The 17099-nt window shown below is 47.3% G+C and overlaps 1 protein-coding gene across 2 annotated transcripts in view; it reads right to left on the bottom strand.

The window, feature by feature from the left end:
* Positions 1–7924: 7924 nt before the first annotated feature.
* The window catches only part of LOC142583454 (uncharacterized), a 718432-nt gene continuing 709257 nt past the window's right edge, over positions 7925–17099 (bottom strand). The window contains exon 3 of one of the 2 annotated variants that reach the window (XM_075693924.1): positions 7925–10529. In XM_075693924.1, coding sequence (XP_075550039.1) covers positions 10381–10529 — 149 coding nt within the window. In that variant the 3' untranslated portion in view covers positions 7925–10380. The remainder of the gene's footprint in view (positions 10530–17099) is intronic. The other variant, XR_012828634.1, reaches the window with a different exon arrangement.

The following is a 17099-nucleotide window of genomic DNA, read 5'->3' as shown; positions in this document are numbered from 1 at the left end:
TCATCTACTTAGGACAGGTAGTGACTGCGGATCCGGATCATGAGACTGAAATAATCAGAATTAGAATGGGCTGGTGTGCGTTTGGCAGGCATTCTCAGATCATGAAGAGCAGGTTGCCATTATCCCTCAAGAGAAAAGTTTATAACAGCTGTGTCTTACCAGTACTCACGTACGGGGCAGAAACCTGGAGGCTTACGAAAAGGGTTATACTTAAATTGAGGACGACGCAACGAGCTATGGAAAGAAGAATGATAAGTGTAACGCCAAGGGATAAGAAAAGAGCTGATTGGGTGAGGGAACCAACGCGAGGTAATGATATCTTAGTTGAAATAAGAAAAAGAAATGGACATGGGCAGGACACGTAATGAGGAGAGAAGATAACCGATGGTCATTAAGAGTTAAGGAATGGATTCCAAGGGAAGGGAAGCGTAGCAGAGGGCGGCAGAAAGTTAGGTGGGCGGATGAGATTAAGAAATTTGCAGGGACAACATGGCCACAATTAGTGCATGACCCGGGTAGTTGGAGAAATATGGGAGAGGCCTTTGCCCTGCAGTGGGCGTAACCAGGCTGATGATGATGAGGATGATGATGATAGTTATATAATCAGCCTTAATTAGTCATCTTCTCAAATGTTGTAGTTAGACTAAAAGGGTCAATGATAAAATTGCAGAGCAACATGAAAAACTCCCGATACAGCTTTCTGTTGCTCAATACGTGCTGCATAAGAAGAAGACTACGAGCGGTAGGCTCGCTTTCGAACGCCCGGCTGTAATTTTAAATCTTTTTTAGCAAGTCTAAAGCTCATTTGTACTCTTTGTGCCTCTCTCTCAGCGAACGCCGGTTTGGGGGTCACCGTCCTGCGAGAGAAGCACAGAAAGCGGCTCCCGAAGTGCACCGGACCGAAGCAGCGCGGCGAGCCTCTGCCGTCGGCCGCCCTTCGCGATGCTCTGATGCCATCTGTCGGAAGCAATCAGCAATCAGGTCAACATGTTGCTTCTGTATACAACAGAGAAGATGAGCAAGCAAGGAAAAGGCTACGTGAAGGTGAGATCGACACAAGGGAATCTACAGGAGACAACGAAGAGATGGACCAGACAGCCTTTACTGTTGTCTCTTACAAAAAGAAAAGAGCCGCAGGTGTTCCTGTTATATTCAAGCCAACTCTGCCTGAGAGCATCTTATGGAAAGTAAACCCAAATCATCTGGCTTCTGCGGTCATGACAACAGCCTAAGAAAAGATACTCAGCCACCGCTTCAACAAGGATGGCAGCCTCATGGTGACAGTGTCTACACTTCCTGCAGCCAATCGTCTCCTCACAGTGACAGATCTATCGGGTATTCCTGCAGAAGCTCGAGTTCCATACTCCTACTCTGCCACGTACAGGAGGATACAGGCCGTTCCTGTTGAGTACTCGGCTGACGACCTCAAGGAATACTTGAGCGAACAAGCAGTCATATCTGCTAAAAGTCAAGTTTTGTCCTTAACGAAGATGGCATAGTAACGGAAACCAGCAGAGGCTCGGTCATCCTGGAATTCTCTAAGGACGCCCCTTTACTAAACTGAGTGTCGCTTGGATTCTGCAGTTATCCCGTGACGGAATACATGGGGTCTGCTACTCAATGTTTCAGATGTCAAAGACATGGACATATAGCGAAATATTGTAAAGGCCCCAACCGCTGCAAGATATGCCCTGGTCCACATACGCATAAGGAGTGTACGTCACGTTCCCAGCCTCGGTGTGCAAACTGTGGAGCTGAGCATGCTGCGTCATACGGAGGGTGTCCTAAAAAGAAATCAGCCACTCTTGCACGGATGATGAAGCAAATCCAAGGAAAAGCGCGGAAACGACGAGAACCACCACCGAATCCGGATGCGATATATACATCTACAACCCAAAAGCAACACGACATGGTGCAGCGCAGCGACACGGCTTTGAAAAAGTTCTTCGCCTCAGTCGTGAAAGAAAACCTGCAAAGGCCTTCAACTGCAAAGAGTACATCAAAGTCCTCATGTGATATAACCTCAAGCCCACGACAGCAACAAGTGTCCTCAAAGTCGCAGCAGAAGAACAGGAAGAACCAAGAAAAGCTGTTAGATGGTAGCACTGCAAATGAGATATCAAGTACGCTGATTCTGATGATGTTCGCTGCAATCAAGGCTATTCTCCGTGCCAGCCCATCGTTTAAGAGCATCCCTAAGGTAAAGGCCGTCCTTGCTTTGGAACCGCTGGTGTCGTCTTCTTTCAAGGCGCAAAGCCGTGATTCTTCGCAGTAGCAACGATGGCTTCGCCAACAATAGTCTCAGAAGCGGTGTCCACCAACAAACACTTCCGCACGTGTACTATTTCAAGTGGAACGCTCGCGGCTTGCGTTCGAAGTTAGCAGACTTTAAGTATCTTGCGCGAACGTACCGATTCCATTTTATGGTCATTTCCAAATCTCGCGGCGGCGAGCAGTTAAGGATAAACGGTTATTATTTTCGTCATTCAAGGCGACAAAACGGAATTAGCCGACTGCTCATTGGATTTCGCAACGACGTGCCTGCCTCTGTGATTGACGTAGCATCAAATGACAAGAATGAATATATTCGCGCAACCCCAGTGATAGCACCTGAGCACCTGATAGCACCTAGCACCTGATAGCACCTGAGCGGCGTCTACTTAGAACCAGGATCACCTTTCGACGTGTGAACTTTTTGACAAGCACTCAATCTGCACATATTATTTGTATCGATTTTGGTGCTAAGTTGGCGAAGCTTCTTGCAAAATACAATATAGAGCCCTTGAACGATGGCAGCATAACATACCTGAAAAATCCGAAGACTGTTAGCTGCAGTGGCGTCACATTCGTATCAAGTCAAATGGCCCCTATGTTCGGATGGTGTACAGATTTCGAAACTCGAGGTAGTGATCACTACCCGATCCTAATCTCTGCCCTTCATTTTCAGACGTCGCCCAGAAAAGTGAAACTGAAGTCGGTAGACTGGGAAGCTTACACAGCAGCCGTAGGCAAAGGGATCACAGCCTCGACTACGAATGCAGAATTAATACCGACAATAGCTCATTGCCTCAAAAAAAGTATCCGCTCTGCCACTAAACATTGTAATGTACCAACTAAGGACGAAGAATTTGAAAGGTTATGTGCCATTCAAAGGCCTGCCGAAAGGAAGGCTCCACGAACTAAGAATATTGAAGACCTCAGAAATTGTCCACGGGCACAAAGACATATAGGACGTTATCTCATCAAACTGGACCGGAAAAGGTGGAGGGACTTTTGAGGGACATTGGACATACCACAACCGCTGAGCAAAATCTGGCGAGTCGTTAGAGTCATTCGCAAGGAGCCGCAACAGCTTTATCCTTTTATCGCCCTCTCATTACATGAGCGCGCATCCCTGAAAAAGGTGGCTGAGCAGTACTGCAGGCTTCTTTCCAACGGGGCAAACTTTTTCGGCAAATTGCAAGTCATCAGCCTAGTCCGCCTCGAGCTACCCTTCCTGACTTTGAATTACCATTCACCATCGAAGAGCTCACGGCAGCAATCGGCGACGTAAACAAGCGATCATCACCTGGTCATGACGGTGTGAGTTATGAAGCGCTCGCAAATCTACGCCACACATCTCGCCTACGCCTTCTGGAGTACTACAACGCCTCATGGATAATTTGACAGGTTCCCTCGGAATGGAAGCTTGCAAAAGTTATTCCTATATTGAAGCCAGGGAAGCAGCCAACAAATTACGCCTCCTTCATACCCATATCTTTGCTTAGCTACGTAGGGAAGCTATTCGAAAAAATGATCAACAAATGACTAAATTCGTTCCTGGAAACTACAAAACTTTACCCGGAGGAAATGAATGGCTTCCGGCAAAATAGGTCCGCAATTGATAATGTCATTGCCTTGGTCTCATCAATTGAACAGGATTTGTTCTCTGGAAACAGACCTACTGCATTATTTTTAGGCATTAAGGCAGCATATGATTCAGTCTATCATAAAGCAATACTTGACGCTTTGGAAACCCTTGGTCTTGGAGGACGTCTTTACGCACGGATTGAAGACTATCTTCAAGGACGCCAACTTTTCATGTGTAAACCGGATGGCCCCACGGCGCTTTATGCCGTCGAGAAAGGAGTGCCACAAGGAGCTGTGTTAAGCCCGGTATTATTTAATTTAGTCCTCATCCATCTTAGAAGAAACCTGCTGCGCGGCGTCAAAATAACACTGTAGACGGACGACATCTGCATTTGGAGTGCGGCGCGTTCCCGCAGTACTACCCAACAACGTCTCCAGGGAGCGCTAGCAAATATATCGGCCTACCTAAATCCAAGGGGTCTGAAATTGTTCCCCGACAAAAGCGTTGCCATGGCTTTCACGCGGAGGTGTATGGGAAAATACCGACTAGTGTTGGGTGGTCGTGCCCTTCTATATGTCAAGACGCAATGGTTTCTTGGAGTGACGATCGACAGGAACCTCACATGGTCGCCCCAAGTGAAAAAACTGAGTGAGAAGATTTCCTCGGCGTCGCACGTATTCCGATTTTTAGCCGGATCACAGTGGGGCAGCAACTGTCGATCAATGCTGCTCCTCCATAAGGCCTACGTCGACGGAACACTACGATATTACCTCCCGATCCGGCACAAAATGTCTCCCACAAGCAAGAGAAAACTTGAGGCAGCACGAAAAAACTGCCTTCGCGTATGTCTTGGCCTTCCGAAGGGCTCGTCCCGCTCAGGAACTGTAGCAAAAGCTGGATACCTGCCTCTCGAAGTGCTGTCTTCGCAGGAGACACTTCGGATTCACCTCTGACACGTCATTCATACGAAGACTCACTTTTTAAAGGATATTTCTAGAACCCGTGCCACATCTAACTTTGACCAGACCGTTGGAAGCATATCTATTTCGATTCCTGCTCAGGCGTCACAAATTATGCCACGAAAAATTTCACAATGGACACTGTCCCCACTGGAAATCGTGCCATATATACCTGGAATCCGTGCGAAAAAATAAATGCCTCAAGCAGCGACTTATCAGATAGCTTTGGAATATATGTACAAAGAATACTCAGCCGCAACGCACATTTTCACAGAAGGTTCTACAACTCCACATCGTTCATCATGCGGACTTTTTGTTCCCTCTACAGGGCAACGATTCTCGTTTCGTCTTGAGCAAGCAACATCATCTACTTCAGCAGAGCTATATGGTATTAAGAAGGCCCTTGTGTATGTACTTCGACAACAGCCGCCAAAGACATGGGTGATTTTTACAGATTCAAAAGCAGCCCTACAAAGTATATGGAACAGCCACAAGCGTTGCAATAATCAACCTGCAGCATTTGACATTGCATATCTTCACCACAGGGCTAAGATTGCTGGGCATTGCATAAAGTTCCAGTGGATACCTGGCCATGCCGGCATATTGGGAAATGAAAGAGCGGATGAAGCTGCCAGAAATGGACTCCAATACCGCAAGTTCAAAAGAACATTTTTTACAAAAGCCGATGCTTCAAACATGGCAAAAAGATATGCCTATCAAGAAAAAGACCGCATCTGGAATTTTCTGCTTCACCAAGATAACTTGCTGCGTTACATTGACCCAGAAATGAGACCGAAAATTCCACGACCACTTCCTCGTTTCTCATTGACACATTTCATTTAATCATAACATTTCAGAAGTTCGATAATTAAGACAGATTGCGCAACTACGCAGAGTGTAAAAAACTGGGCATTTTCAAGCGACGGCAAACAACATTATCTTGGTTCTGTCCAACTACATGACATTTGCATATTTTTAAATCTTAGCGCATGATAGATGGGACACCCTGAATATAGATAGATCTGAATCTGTAAATGCAAAGAACCGACAAAGAAGAGGAAGGTAACCGGCCACGTGTCGCCTACGCCAAGAGGTCAAGCTCTTTCTTTGATTAAGTCGCACACGGCCGATTGACTCATACATCTCCTGCCCGTGCTACCTCGATGGTTTCTATGATTTCCCTAGTAAGGCTGTTGTGGTGCCGATACACAACAGTATGTTCAAAAAGAGAGAGGCCTGTTTTAAACGTGGGTCAATTCAATTATGAAATTAGGCAAAATCTGTGCTGGGGCTAAGCCAAAAAATTTTGGGGGTGGGCCGTCAATTTTTGGAGTGGGCCAGGTCGGATTTGAACATGGGTAAACTGATCTTTAGAATTGGGCAAGGTTAAACTTTTTTTTTTCATACTCAATACCGTTTACCACAGAAGGTCTAGCACAGGGAACGGGGCGTCACTTGGTCACGTGGGTTTTCTTGCCATCCGATGTTAACGGCGGACGCTCGCCGGATTTTCTCCTAAAAGTCGTGGAGTGACCACGAGATGCGTACGAAACACGACGACAGGTTTCAACAATTGCTACCCCCCCCCCCCTCCTTCGCCCGTTCTTACACAGAAGTTATCAAAACAAAGCGACCTGTGTTAGAGCGGGAAAAAAAGGGGGAAATGTGGGCGGGAAACAAAAACACGAAGTAAAAGCTGCTTGTCTGTGTCGGCGTCCTGCGCATCCGACAAATTCCGGTGCAGAGCAGTAAACATTCCGTGCAACGTAGTGTCGAGTCCTGTGGGGATCTCGTTCTCGTCTCAGGTCCTTCTATAGCGATATCAATGATATGGACACTCCAGGCGCATTCTTGTCGTCGGCATCGCCGTTCCGTATAAAGTCCAAGAGCGATAACACTGTCGCCGTATGCTGTACGTGCGAGTGAAAGCGTGCGAAGGTAGCCCACTATCGTGGCAGAATATTGCGCTCGCAAGGGAGGAAATCAAGAAAGCGCCTTCTTCCGTTGCGCGCTATGTTGAAAGCGACCATATGTTAAAATCGATCTGCGCTCAGGGGCATAGTCTAGGCGCTTGGACAGCTCATACCTTTGTGTGTTGCGTTCTCGGCGCCGAGTTTGAATTGAAGCGAACATCGCTCGCTGCGGCGCAACAGAGTCTAGGTGCACGGACAGCTCATACCTTTGTGCCTGCTGGGTTCTCGCCGCTCAGTTTGCGTTAAAGCGATGGGCAGCGCCGAGGCCACTGGTGCTGCCGCGCTTCCTCACGCCAGCCTTTTGACGGCGAGTGTCCGAGCTCATCGACGGTGATGTGTTCATATCTTCCTTTGGGCGCTGACACCGTGTTTGTTAATTTAGTTAGTAAGCGAAGCTTTGCAAGTTTATACGGTAGACAAAACAGACAAAGTAATTTCCCCTATGTTGTCCTCGGTGTCAGTGTTTGTTGGCTTCTTATGATATGACTAACAAAAATCGGGCCCCTCGGTAAACTCCCTTTCTTCTTCTTTATTAGATAACGAAGGCATCGAATCCGGCGACATTGATGCCTTCAGGTAGCATGTGTGCGTTTTATTGACCGCTTGCCTTCACCCCACAAGATCACGTTCTCGTGACGCCTGCGGCAGACAGGATGCTCCACATCCGCCGCCAAGGTCTGTGAGTGGCGGCGCTGTCTAACACTCCCAGGGTTCTACTAGGAAACATAAATACACAAGAAAGTGGATGGGGAGAAGGCGCCGCAGTAGCTAAATCGGTAGAGCATCGCACGCGAAATGCGACGGTTGTGGGATCATACCCCACCTGCGGCAAGCTGTTTTTCATCCACTTTTATTTTCGTCAATTTATCGTTTCTTTATTCAATTTCTTAAGCACAAGTAAATTTCCCCTATGTTGTCCTCGGTGTCAGTGTTTGTTGGCTTCTTATGATATGAGGACACATGGCATTCATGACATCATATGAAGGACATGGCATGCCTTGACGAACTGAATGCATCCGTGACCTGTGTTGCCAACTAGACATAACAGAACCCACTAACAGAACCCACAGATCACCTTAAAACATGCGATCCCAGCCCCAAAAATATGCTAAAATCCCGCTAAGTGAAGATAACAATCAGAATTCTGTTCAAATTATGTTTTATTGCGTCTGCGTTAAACACAGCTGAAAAGAAATTAGACTGGATAGAAAAACTTCTTTATTTTTACCCATAAAACACATGTCTTCGCTAAAGTTCACTAAACTGAAAATGACAAGGTGCTTCGATAGTTATTTGACCAGCTACCCTTCGAATGACGGCGTTTGGTCGTCTTTCATAGGAGGATCGTCGCTCGTATTGAGGTGGAACGGAAGTGCCTGGGTGATTGTGCCGGTTGGCGTCCTGCCAGGGACACCGGTCGGATCGTAGCCCTGGGGATGCCGGGGGGAGGGGGGGGTATTCTTTAATTTTCCATGTCGTATGTTGCTGAAGTTCTGATAGACTGGGCTGCAGTACGCATCAGAAGGAGACAGGCGCTCCCAGCCAACCAGCACTTTTATAGCAGACGAAATGGACCGGTCCCCTAGTCGGACACTTCCAGAATACCCTCCAGGCCTGCGCCTGAGAAGCTACTCAGGTTTAGGGTCCTCGTGCAGGTTGAAGACCTTGCCTGACTCAGCCGCGGCTTACTCCTCTTGCCACAACGTCCAGAGCACTATCAAGCAAGGTGGTACTAGGCGAGATACCGTACCATTGCGACAGTTCATCGCAGGCCAGAGGCAACACCTTTGCAGAGGGTGAGGCAGTGTGGGAAATATGTTTCGCGTGAAAAGAACAGACATTCATATAACGCACCTAGCGAAAATAAGAGCACCGTAGGACAGACCTAAGCCGGAACTTCGTGAATGCTACTTCCGCACACTGCATAAAGAAACAGAAGGAGCACTTGCCATCTCACCACAGAAGATGACATACGCATCAGACTAATATGTGACGCTTTTTAAGGATTAATAGCATTATAACTGGTTTTGCACGCACCGGTATAGACACGTCACCTTCGAAAAATCGTTAATCACCATATGTCACTTCTGTTTGCATTTCGTCTTGTACTGACAGTAGCGATCAATACGGATGTATATAACATTACTGCATTAAGGGTCAGCAAAGGACATTTGCGTTTTGTCATACGTTTCCTAGTCTACGATGTAGTCTGTTGCTCGTTCAAAGTGTATTCTTTGTACTAAGCGTGGCAGGCAAGTGAGCAGTAAGTGTATGGGGAGAACAGCTAAAGAAATCTAAGGTGATTCCTAATGGCGTTTAACCTGTTTAGCGAAAACTGGGCGAGCTGGTTGATCATCATGGCAAATGCAGCACAACACAGAAAAGTGCGCAGCGCCTGTCCGGCGTACGTCTCTGTCTTGCGCTGCTTTTGCTCTACAGGGAGTGGTTTTGGCTCAATTGAAAACGTGACTTAGACCACCAGGCATACCGAGTGCGCTGTATCATTGCTGGGAACGGGCTTGCGCGTCAACTACGCTTGGTATAACGTAACGCATATTACCTTCAGCGCTTCGGCTCCAATCCTGCCCTAAATATTAACAAAATAATATCGACAGGCATAATATCGACACGTGCCATGCCGCAAATTTGCGGATAAGATAAGATGCCTTTCTCTGTTGCCCGTGGGAACTGCACAGGTCTCCTAATGGCGCACGTAAATACTGACCAGAATCACTCGGCTTTCCCTTTTATACTGGCTTGCCACGATGCCCACCTTAGCACTCTCCCGGGAAGACATGATTTATTGAAAATAACTGTGAATACTACGCACGCAAAGTGGTAATAAGACACGATTAGGTAAATTAAATTTTTTCACAAATTGAGCGATTAGGATTCGTAAACAGGTCAAACGCTATATGCCCTTAAGCGCAGCACCAAGTATGCAATGTTTTGGTTGGTTTCTATATTGTTATGCGGCTAAAACAAATGTAAGATGTGAGTTTTGAACATGTGGTAAGATTAAGCAGCGCGTACTGTGGATGCGAGATTTCTGGTGCTCACCTGCTTTCTGCACAAGGACGGGCACTTTTTTCAATAATTAAAGCTTTCACAAAACTCCACAGGCTTCTCATTTCCTTTGGAAACATACATAAATCAAACTATACAAATTTGTAATTCTAAACTGGCTGGGGAAAATGTCTGCGGGAAGGTTGTACTTTCACGATACCAGCCATCATAATGTACCCAATACGTGTAGAGCCGATACAGACAGTTACCAGCAAGGACTAGAGAACGCTTCGGGCGATGCTGTGAATTTCGTTGCGTCGTATAAGTTAGTCATCTCTAAAAAAACGAAAAACAAATCTGGTGCGAGAATAAATCACAGGAAATGAAGAACGGATTTCTGAGCCGATGACAGTAACAAACGCTCGAGCACTAAGGTGGAACGATAACCGAAAGAAAAAACAGCGCTCTTTGTGAAAGCCAGCGATGCTTCTATGACGTCGCTGCGTGCAGATCCTGCGGCTACGCGATGCCAATGGCAACCTGTAATGATTAACGCTTGCGTCGTTTCATTCCTTCCTCAACGTGTGTTCGCTCAGGCGGCCCCGCACTGGAGGTCTTGCTCTGTCAGTTGGCTGAACGACGTGTTGCGCAGAGCTTCGGGTTCGGTACACTCCGCGTGGCGCCAGATGTCCGGGAAGCTCAGCAGGAACCGCAACCGGCAGTCACACTCGAGTGGGTTTCCTGCGCGGAACCGAAGGGGTCAATGCTCGTCACAAACAGTCAACGACATCATGACGAGACCGACGACGAGACATCTATGAACAGTGCGAACTTCTAGTGCAGGAGACCGGCCTAATCAGCCAAATGAGCGTGAGACACTTTGAGCGTCTCTACTGCTATAACTGAGAGAATAATAAAAAAGTGCGAGCAGGCTTTCATTTCTCGCTGGCAGTGATCTGCGAAACGAAACAGGCATCGGCAACCATGGGATAAACATGGACGAACACCGCAGCAACATGAACGGTTAGCGGCGAACGATGTTTATGGGGGCGAGGGTGCCATAAATGAAGGTTCGCCGTGACAGAAAAAAAAAGTTCGACAATTACGACACTCACTAATGCGAAATTTGAGTGCAGCTGTATACGTGTCTTCATTTTGCGACATACTCGGCAAATAATTTGAAACCGCAATCACGAACTGGCAGTAGGCCCGTGCCGTCAGTGTCTTCGCAGAGGCTGTATCGGATCGCTGGCATGATTAGCGGCATCGCAGCCAGCTGTTGAAGACAACGACAATGAGCAGAGCGCGTTCGCCTGGTTACGCCGAGGGACTCCAACGTTAAACGCAGGAACGGCCGCCTAGGAGCTGCGCTGTAAAAAACTCCGAAGACGGTAACAAATTCGTAACGCCAATGTTTAAGATGCTAGCGCAGATTAGGCATGTTTACTCCCGATGCAGAGCTCGTCAAATCACTAGGGGCTCTGCAGATCCTGTGTGTTGCACGGCATTTTAGTGCAGGTACTCACTACGGCGATGGCCTGTCCTACTACTGTTTTGTTAAAGTCCGGGGGTCCTTTTTATGAAATCGCATGCTATGTACGCAGAGTAGCGCTAGTCAGTGGTTGTCCCGTGTCACTGGAGCACGCGAAACATAAGGTTGGCCGCTAGCTTTGCAGTGCGCCTTCGGGGCTGTCAGAACTGCCAGTGCGAAGGCCGTCGACGATGGGCGCTAGCACGATCATCATCGACGCATGCGCATTTGTTTGAAAACCTAATTATGACACTTTCGACCTAAAACCTGCGAACACAGACAAAGTTTGAATACTGCAACAATATTTCAAGCACGTGATTTGAACCGAAAAACTCCCAGTCATGAGCGCAATATATGCTAATGCACGGCACCCAAAAACAATCTCTTTAAAAGCGAAGCATTTATTTGCCTCGTAGGAGCCAATTTCAAACGCAGGGCCGTCCAAGGTCACCGATGTGCGTCGCGCACGCCGGCTTTCCGGCCGCTGTCGGCGCTAGCCGCCCGCGCCGTCCCACGCACCCGCTCGCGTGGCTTGGCGCTTCCTCTCCCTGCTCCTCTGGCCGGGCGCCACGAACAGATGCGGCTCAGTTACGTTAGCTCTGCTATGCGTCGCCTATGACTACTTGCAGATAAAAGGATGGTCCCTAGAAAGTGCCAAGCGGGAGAAAAACGTGCATAGTCTGTAAAGATTACATAGGTGTGCGATGCGAAGCGGCGAGGCAGACGGCGAAGCCAACGAAATACGCGCGGCCGACAAAACGCAGAACGCTATGCGAACAGCCGCTGAACAGGCGCCGCCGAGACCAAGCGGCGCTCATTGGAGGACTCGCGGGACGCGTACTTTCAAAAGCACCTTTTTCGAAAGCGAAGTTGGTTGGGCGCACGCCGCGAGGAGCCCGTGAGTTTGTTCGGGCGCCACGTGCAGGCGAGAAATGCCTCCTATTGACTTAAATAATGAGCGGCGATGGTTTCTGCAGTTGTTTCGTTTGCATGGTATTTATTAGAATGGATGAGATGGTGTACGGACAGGAACTATTTACTACGAGCACCAGATGGTCATAACAAATGACAGGACACCCAGTGGTGCATGGGCAGAGTGCGCCTGGCCCTGTCTCGTCACAATGCACTCTTACAGTTTCAATATGCAAGTAAACCAACTAGCGGAGTTATGCATTTTGTTGCGTCATACTAAGTGCCTGCTTGCATCACAAGGAAAATTTGAAATGAGAATTGGAATCCGGCTGACGTTCAATTTGACCACAAGTGTCCTTCAAATCCAGAATCACTTGAAAAATGTACTCTTAAGAAAACTATTCTCTCTGCATTACGGTATAACATACGCGTTTCCCAGTGGTTAAGCGGGCCTATCAGTAAAAACAAATCGCATGGTATGGGATCACACGGTACAAGATATGAGATACTCTGAGAATTTAGATGACACTATTTCTGCGTACTCCTATTAAGAGCATTGCAGAATAATATTGCATCTTCAGAGCCTATAAAGCAGTGTTTTATAGATTAAAGTACGCTAAACGGGCAACATCTAATTGACAACACAAAAATATTATTTTTCCAATGCCATCTATATATGTGCCAACCTGTTAACTGTACAATTCGTAAAATTCCTCGGGATGGCGGGAGCGAAGGGAAAGATAGCACAAAATATTTTAAAGCTGGCTCTGAGCACACGGATTATTTTAGGAATAGATAGTGCGTACGCGCACAAGCGCACAAGAGTAGCAATGATTTTAACGTTTACACGCTCCGTCTAAGCCGAGCAGCAGCAAACTATGAACTGCAATCACTCATTGGCTCTAAACAGTTTATAGCTTCCTCGAAGCAAGCATCCCATTCTTTCACCATCAAAAGACTTGCAACGGAAGCTACGCACGCGCGGACACGGGCGTGCAATGCATTTTTCCAAATGGAAATAATGTTGCTTAAAACTTGAAGCGACGGTTGTAAAACGGGTCTAAATTCGTAAATATTGCCAAATATTTGGGAAAGTCGCAGGTATACATGTTGACGCGAAGCGCTTGGTGTGGTAAGCATTCGCGACCAGAACGACGGAGCAGCGAGAGGCGGTCGAGCCCCGAAACAGGGTTTTTCTCTGTCGTCGTCGTTCTCAGCCACAGCCCTACTGCTCCTTATTTTACAGTACAGTTATCTCCCACGCGGAAAAGGAAGCGGTCCCGGCGACCTACGGGTAGGACAACACAGGCGTATCATAGTACGGCTTGAGACGCTGGACATGCACAATTTCGCGTCCTCGACTGCGATAATCCAAACGTAGCTCGAGAGGTTTCAGCATATTGTCACGTGCTAGCGACGGTGAAGAAAGCAAAATGGTGATTGCCCAAACTAGCGTTTCATTTGGCAAACATGGGCCCACAAAAGCAAGTCACATTCAGAGGGGAGCAATAGCGGCGAACACGATCGGCTGTCGTCGAAATCTGATCAGCGGGTCAAGCGCGTCGGCTTTTATACATAAGTCGTCGAATGTTCCAGTCTGGGACTGTTCCGCTGGGACCCGCGTGTTTTCCACAAAGTTCTACATTATTCGAGTCGCGCAACATGCAGTCAGATTACAGAAGGTTCGGTCACAGACAGCGGATGGAACCATCGATAACAATCCAGAAACTTCCGATACATGCAGGCGCGTCCGACGCTGTGCGATAACATTTGTTAGGCGGTGAAACGTGGTTGCCCGATAAAGATAAACAAGTCCACGTGTTAATACTCTTCAAAAGCATCGACGCGATGCTGCAAACAAACGAAAGTAATGAACAAAAACACCCGTATCAAAGAAACAACAAAATAAGGAAGTTCGTCAGCGTATGTAAAAGGGTTTAACTCCCATATTCTTAAACACGCATTCACTCAACGATTCTCCTCGATTCAGCCAAGTCGAGGCGACGGGGCTTCTTTCGCTCAAGGCGCCGTAGCGTTTGGTGAACACTACCCCACCTTTCCTCCGCCAAGAAAAACCTTGAAAATGCGCCCTTGACTCGAGTGAAGTGCACCGACCACGAAAAGCGTCTGATATCGAGACTATTCCTAAAGGTGCTTATCAAAATCAAAATTATTTAAAACAAATATGCCTTTCCGTTAATTCATCTTCCTAATCAAACGACTACATGCTGCAGTGCACAACTTTAGCTCGGCACCGCTGCCACTGTCAGCATTCGACTGATAGATCAAGCGCGCGCTGTGTTTGAGGTTCGGCAACGATCGCACCCCAAAAGACGAGCACATCATAAATGCATTTCTCCGCTCTTTCTGCGCATGCGCCAGGAGCAGTGCTCGCGGGAGAGAAATGTGGGGACTTTCAGTCCTTCAAATTTCTCTTCGCCTAGGAACTACGGAGAAGAAAGTTGTTAGCTCCGTTCGTTCCTAGCCGAGCTTGCAACGCAATCGACAGGATGCGTGGTGGCAAGGCGAAGAAGCCTTGTCTAAGGTGAGTTTGTTGCTATTTTCTTGCGACGGTAGCATATTAAATTTTTATAGTCGCAGTGGGATACGTTTGGAAGTGAGGTGTCTTCTCGGATGACTTTAGTGGCAAAGCATTACATCGTGCCGATGCATTGTTCATTAGTGTCGTTGAGCAAGATCAGCATACCGCACACTTCAGGAGATTCGCGGGAACGGAAACACTTTATGAATTCGACTGCTATGCCCATGCGAGTTGCTTTTTTTGATGCGGCGGTATCATATTAAATTCTGATAGCCGCAGGGGGATAAGTTTGGACGTGAGGCGTTTTCTCGGACGACTTTAATGACAATACATTACGTCGTGCTGATGCATTTTCATTAGTGTCGTTGTACATACCACACACTTCAAGGGAATCGCGGGAACAGAAACAGCTTGTGAATTCAACTGCCGTGCCGATGAAATAGTTCTTAAAATAACTGAACACACAACACACTTGGAGATTCGTGGGAATGGAACATTTTGTACTCTGTATGTGAAAGTACTAAAACTTGCGTCGCCATGCAATCTGAGCCGTAGATCGTTGTGAGAGCTGTACAGCCACACTGGCAAAACACTATGCCCTGCGGATGAATACGGAACAAATCTATGCTAAACAAAAATGGTCGTCATGCAATTTCATAGCAGTAGACCCTTGGAAAGCTGTACAGTAACACTGATCTGATGTGTAGCACAGATGTGCAGTCGCTCGCGCTCCAGGGGAAGAAGCGTGTCCAGATCCCGACCCAGATCCAGATCCCATTCCAGGGCGCCATCCGGATCAAGAGATCGGAGTCAACAGGCTGCATCGAAACCCGGGGAAGGAAGCAACGGATTCACGTGGGCCGACAAAGTCAAGGGAACAGCCATAGCGGACAAGACGCCTCCTCACCGGGACACCAATAAGACAAGACTTATCTGGGCCGACGACGCGCCTACCGATCCGGTAAGTGCCATGCTTTGTGACCCACCCCCAGAGCAAAGTAAGGATCGTGAAATAGAAAGACTCAAGAAAGAGAATGCAGAACTAAAGGAAATGAATCAGAACATGATTAGAGAGATGACGGCAATAAGGAAACTCTTAAGCGAGCCTAAACAAGCAGAAAACAAAGATAGCACTAATACACGCAAGGAAGCCCCAGTCCCCGCGCCTGCTGGTGAGGGACCCATGTCAGCCAAGCGTAGGGCTGTTGAAAGTAAGCTCAAGAACACTGAAACACAAATGGAGGAAGTCAAACAAGCGCTGGCGTCTTTCAAAGACAACATGCAGATGCTTATGGACAGTGTCTCACAGTTAACAATGAATGTAGGCCAAATACAGACGGCACTGAATGACCCTAAGGAGGGACTGAAAGCTTTTGGCGAAAGAATCAAAACCCTGGAAATGATGACTATGTCAATGGACGTAAGGGAACAATGCGGGTCGTCATTCCTCAGAGCTACACTAACTCCCCAGGTGGGGGAGATGAATATACAATATGGCTCATAATAAGAAGGAATTTCGAATATGGCAGTGGAATTGCGGGGGGTACAATAACAAACGTAACATCATCCAGCAATACCTTAGGTCACTTCAGTCTAAACCGGATATTATCGCACTTCAAGAGACAGGATATGGATATGTCACACTCACTGGATACAGAGCCATAGAGTGTCAAACCTTCGGTAGGGGCCTGTACGTGCTTGTAAATAAGCAGCTTACACACATCCCACATGAATTAGGCATCGTAGACAAAAACCTAGAGTACCTCATGGTTGAGGTTGTAGTACCAACTTCACACAAGAATCAAAGGAACAATAGCTTATTCGTACTCAACATCTACAGCAATCCGAAACACCAGAAACAACACTTCAAGATATTATTCGAAAAGGCTACTAATCTAGCTGGAAGTAGACCTCTCATTATATTAGGAGACTTCAATGCAGCCCACGAGCTATGGGGCTAGGTTACGACGAATGCCAAGGGCAGGAATCTGTGGAACCACGCGGATGAGCTAGACCTGGTCTTAATCACGGATAAGGCACATCCTACAAGGGTTGGCAATTCTGCCTGCAGAGACACCACACCTGACCTTACGTTCATTAAGAACACAGAGCATGTTTCATGGAGTAACACAAACATGAATTTTGGCAGCGATCATTACGTAATAGAAGTCAAACTGGAAGTAGAGAAAGGCCGAACTCGAGAATTCGAGGTCGTAGATTGGGACCTTTTTCGTAAGTTAAGAGCCCAAAGCGGAAAAGAAACCACCAAACTCAATCTCAAAGACTGGTGCGAGGGCATCAGAAGGGACATTAAAACAGCGTCCAA

Source organism: Dermacentor variabilis, chromosome 5, assembly GCF_050947875.1.
Source record: "Dermacentor variabilis isolate Ectoservices chromosome 5, ASM5094787v1, whole genome shotgun sequence".
NCBI lineage: Eukaryota > Metazoa > Arthropoda > Arachnida > Ixodida > Ixodidae > Dermacentor > Dermacentor variabilis.
This window is presented reverse-complemented; position numbering and strand designations above follow the sequence as displayed.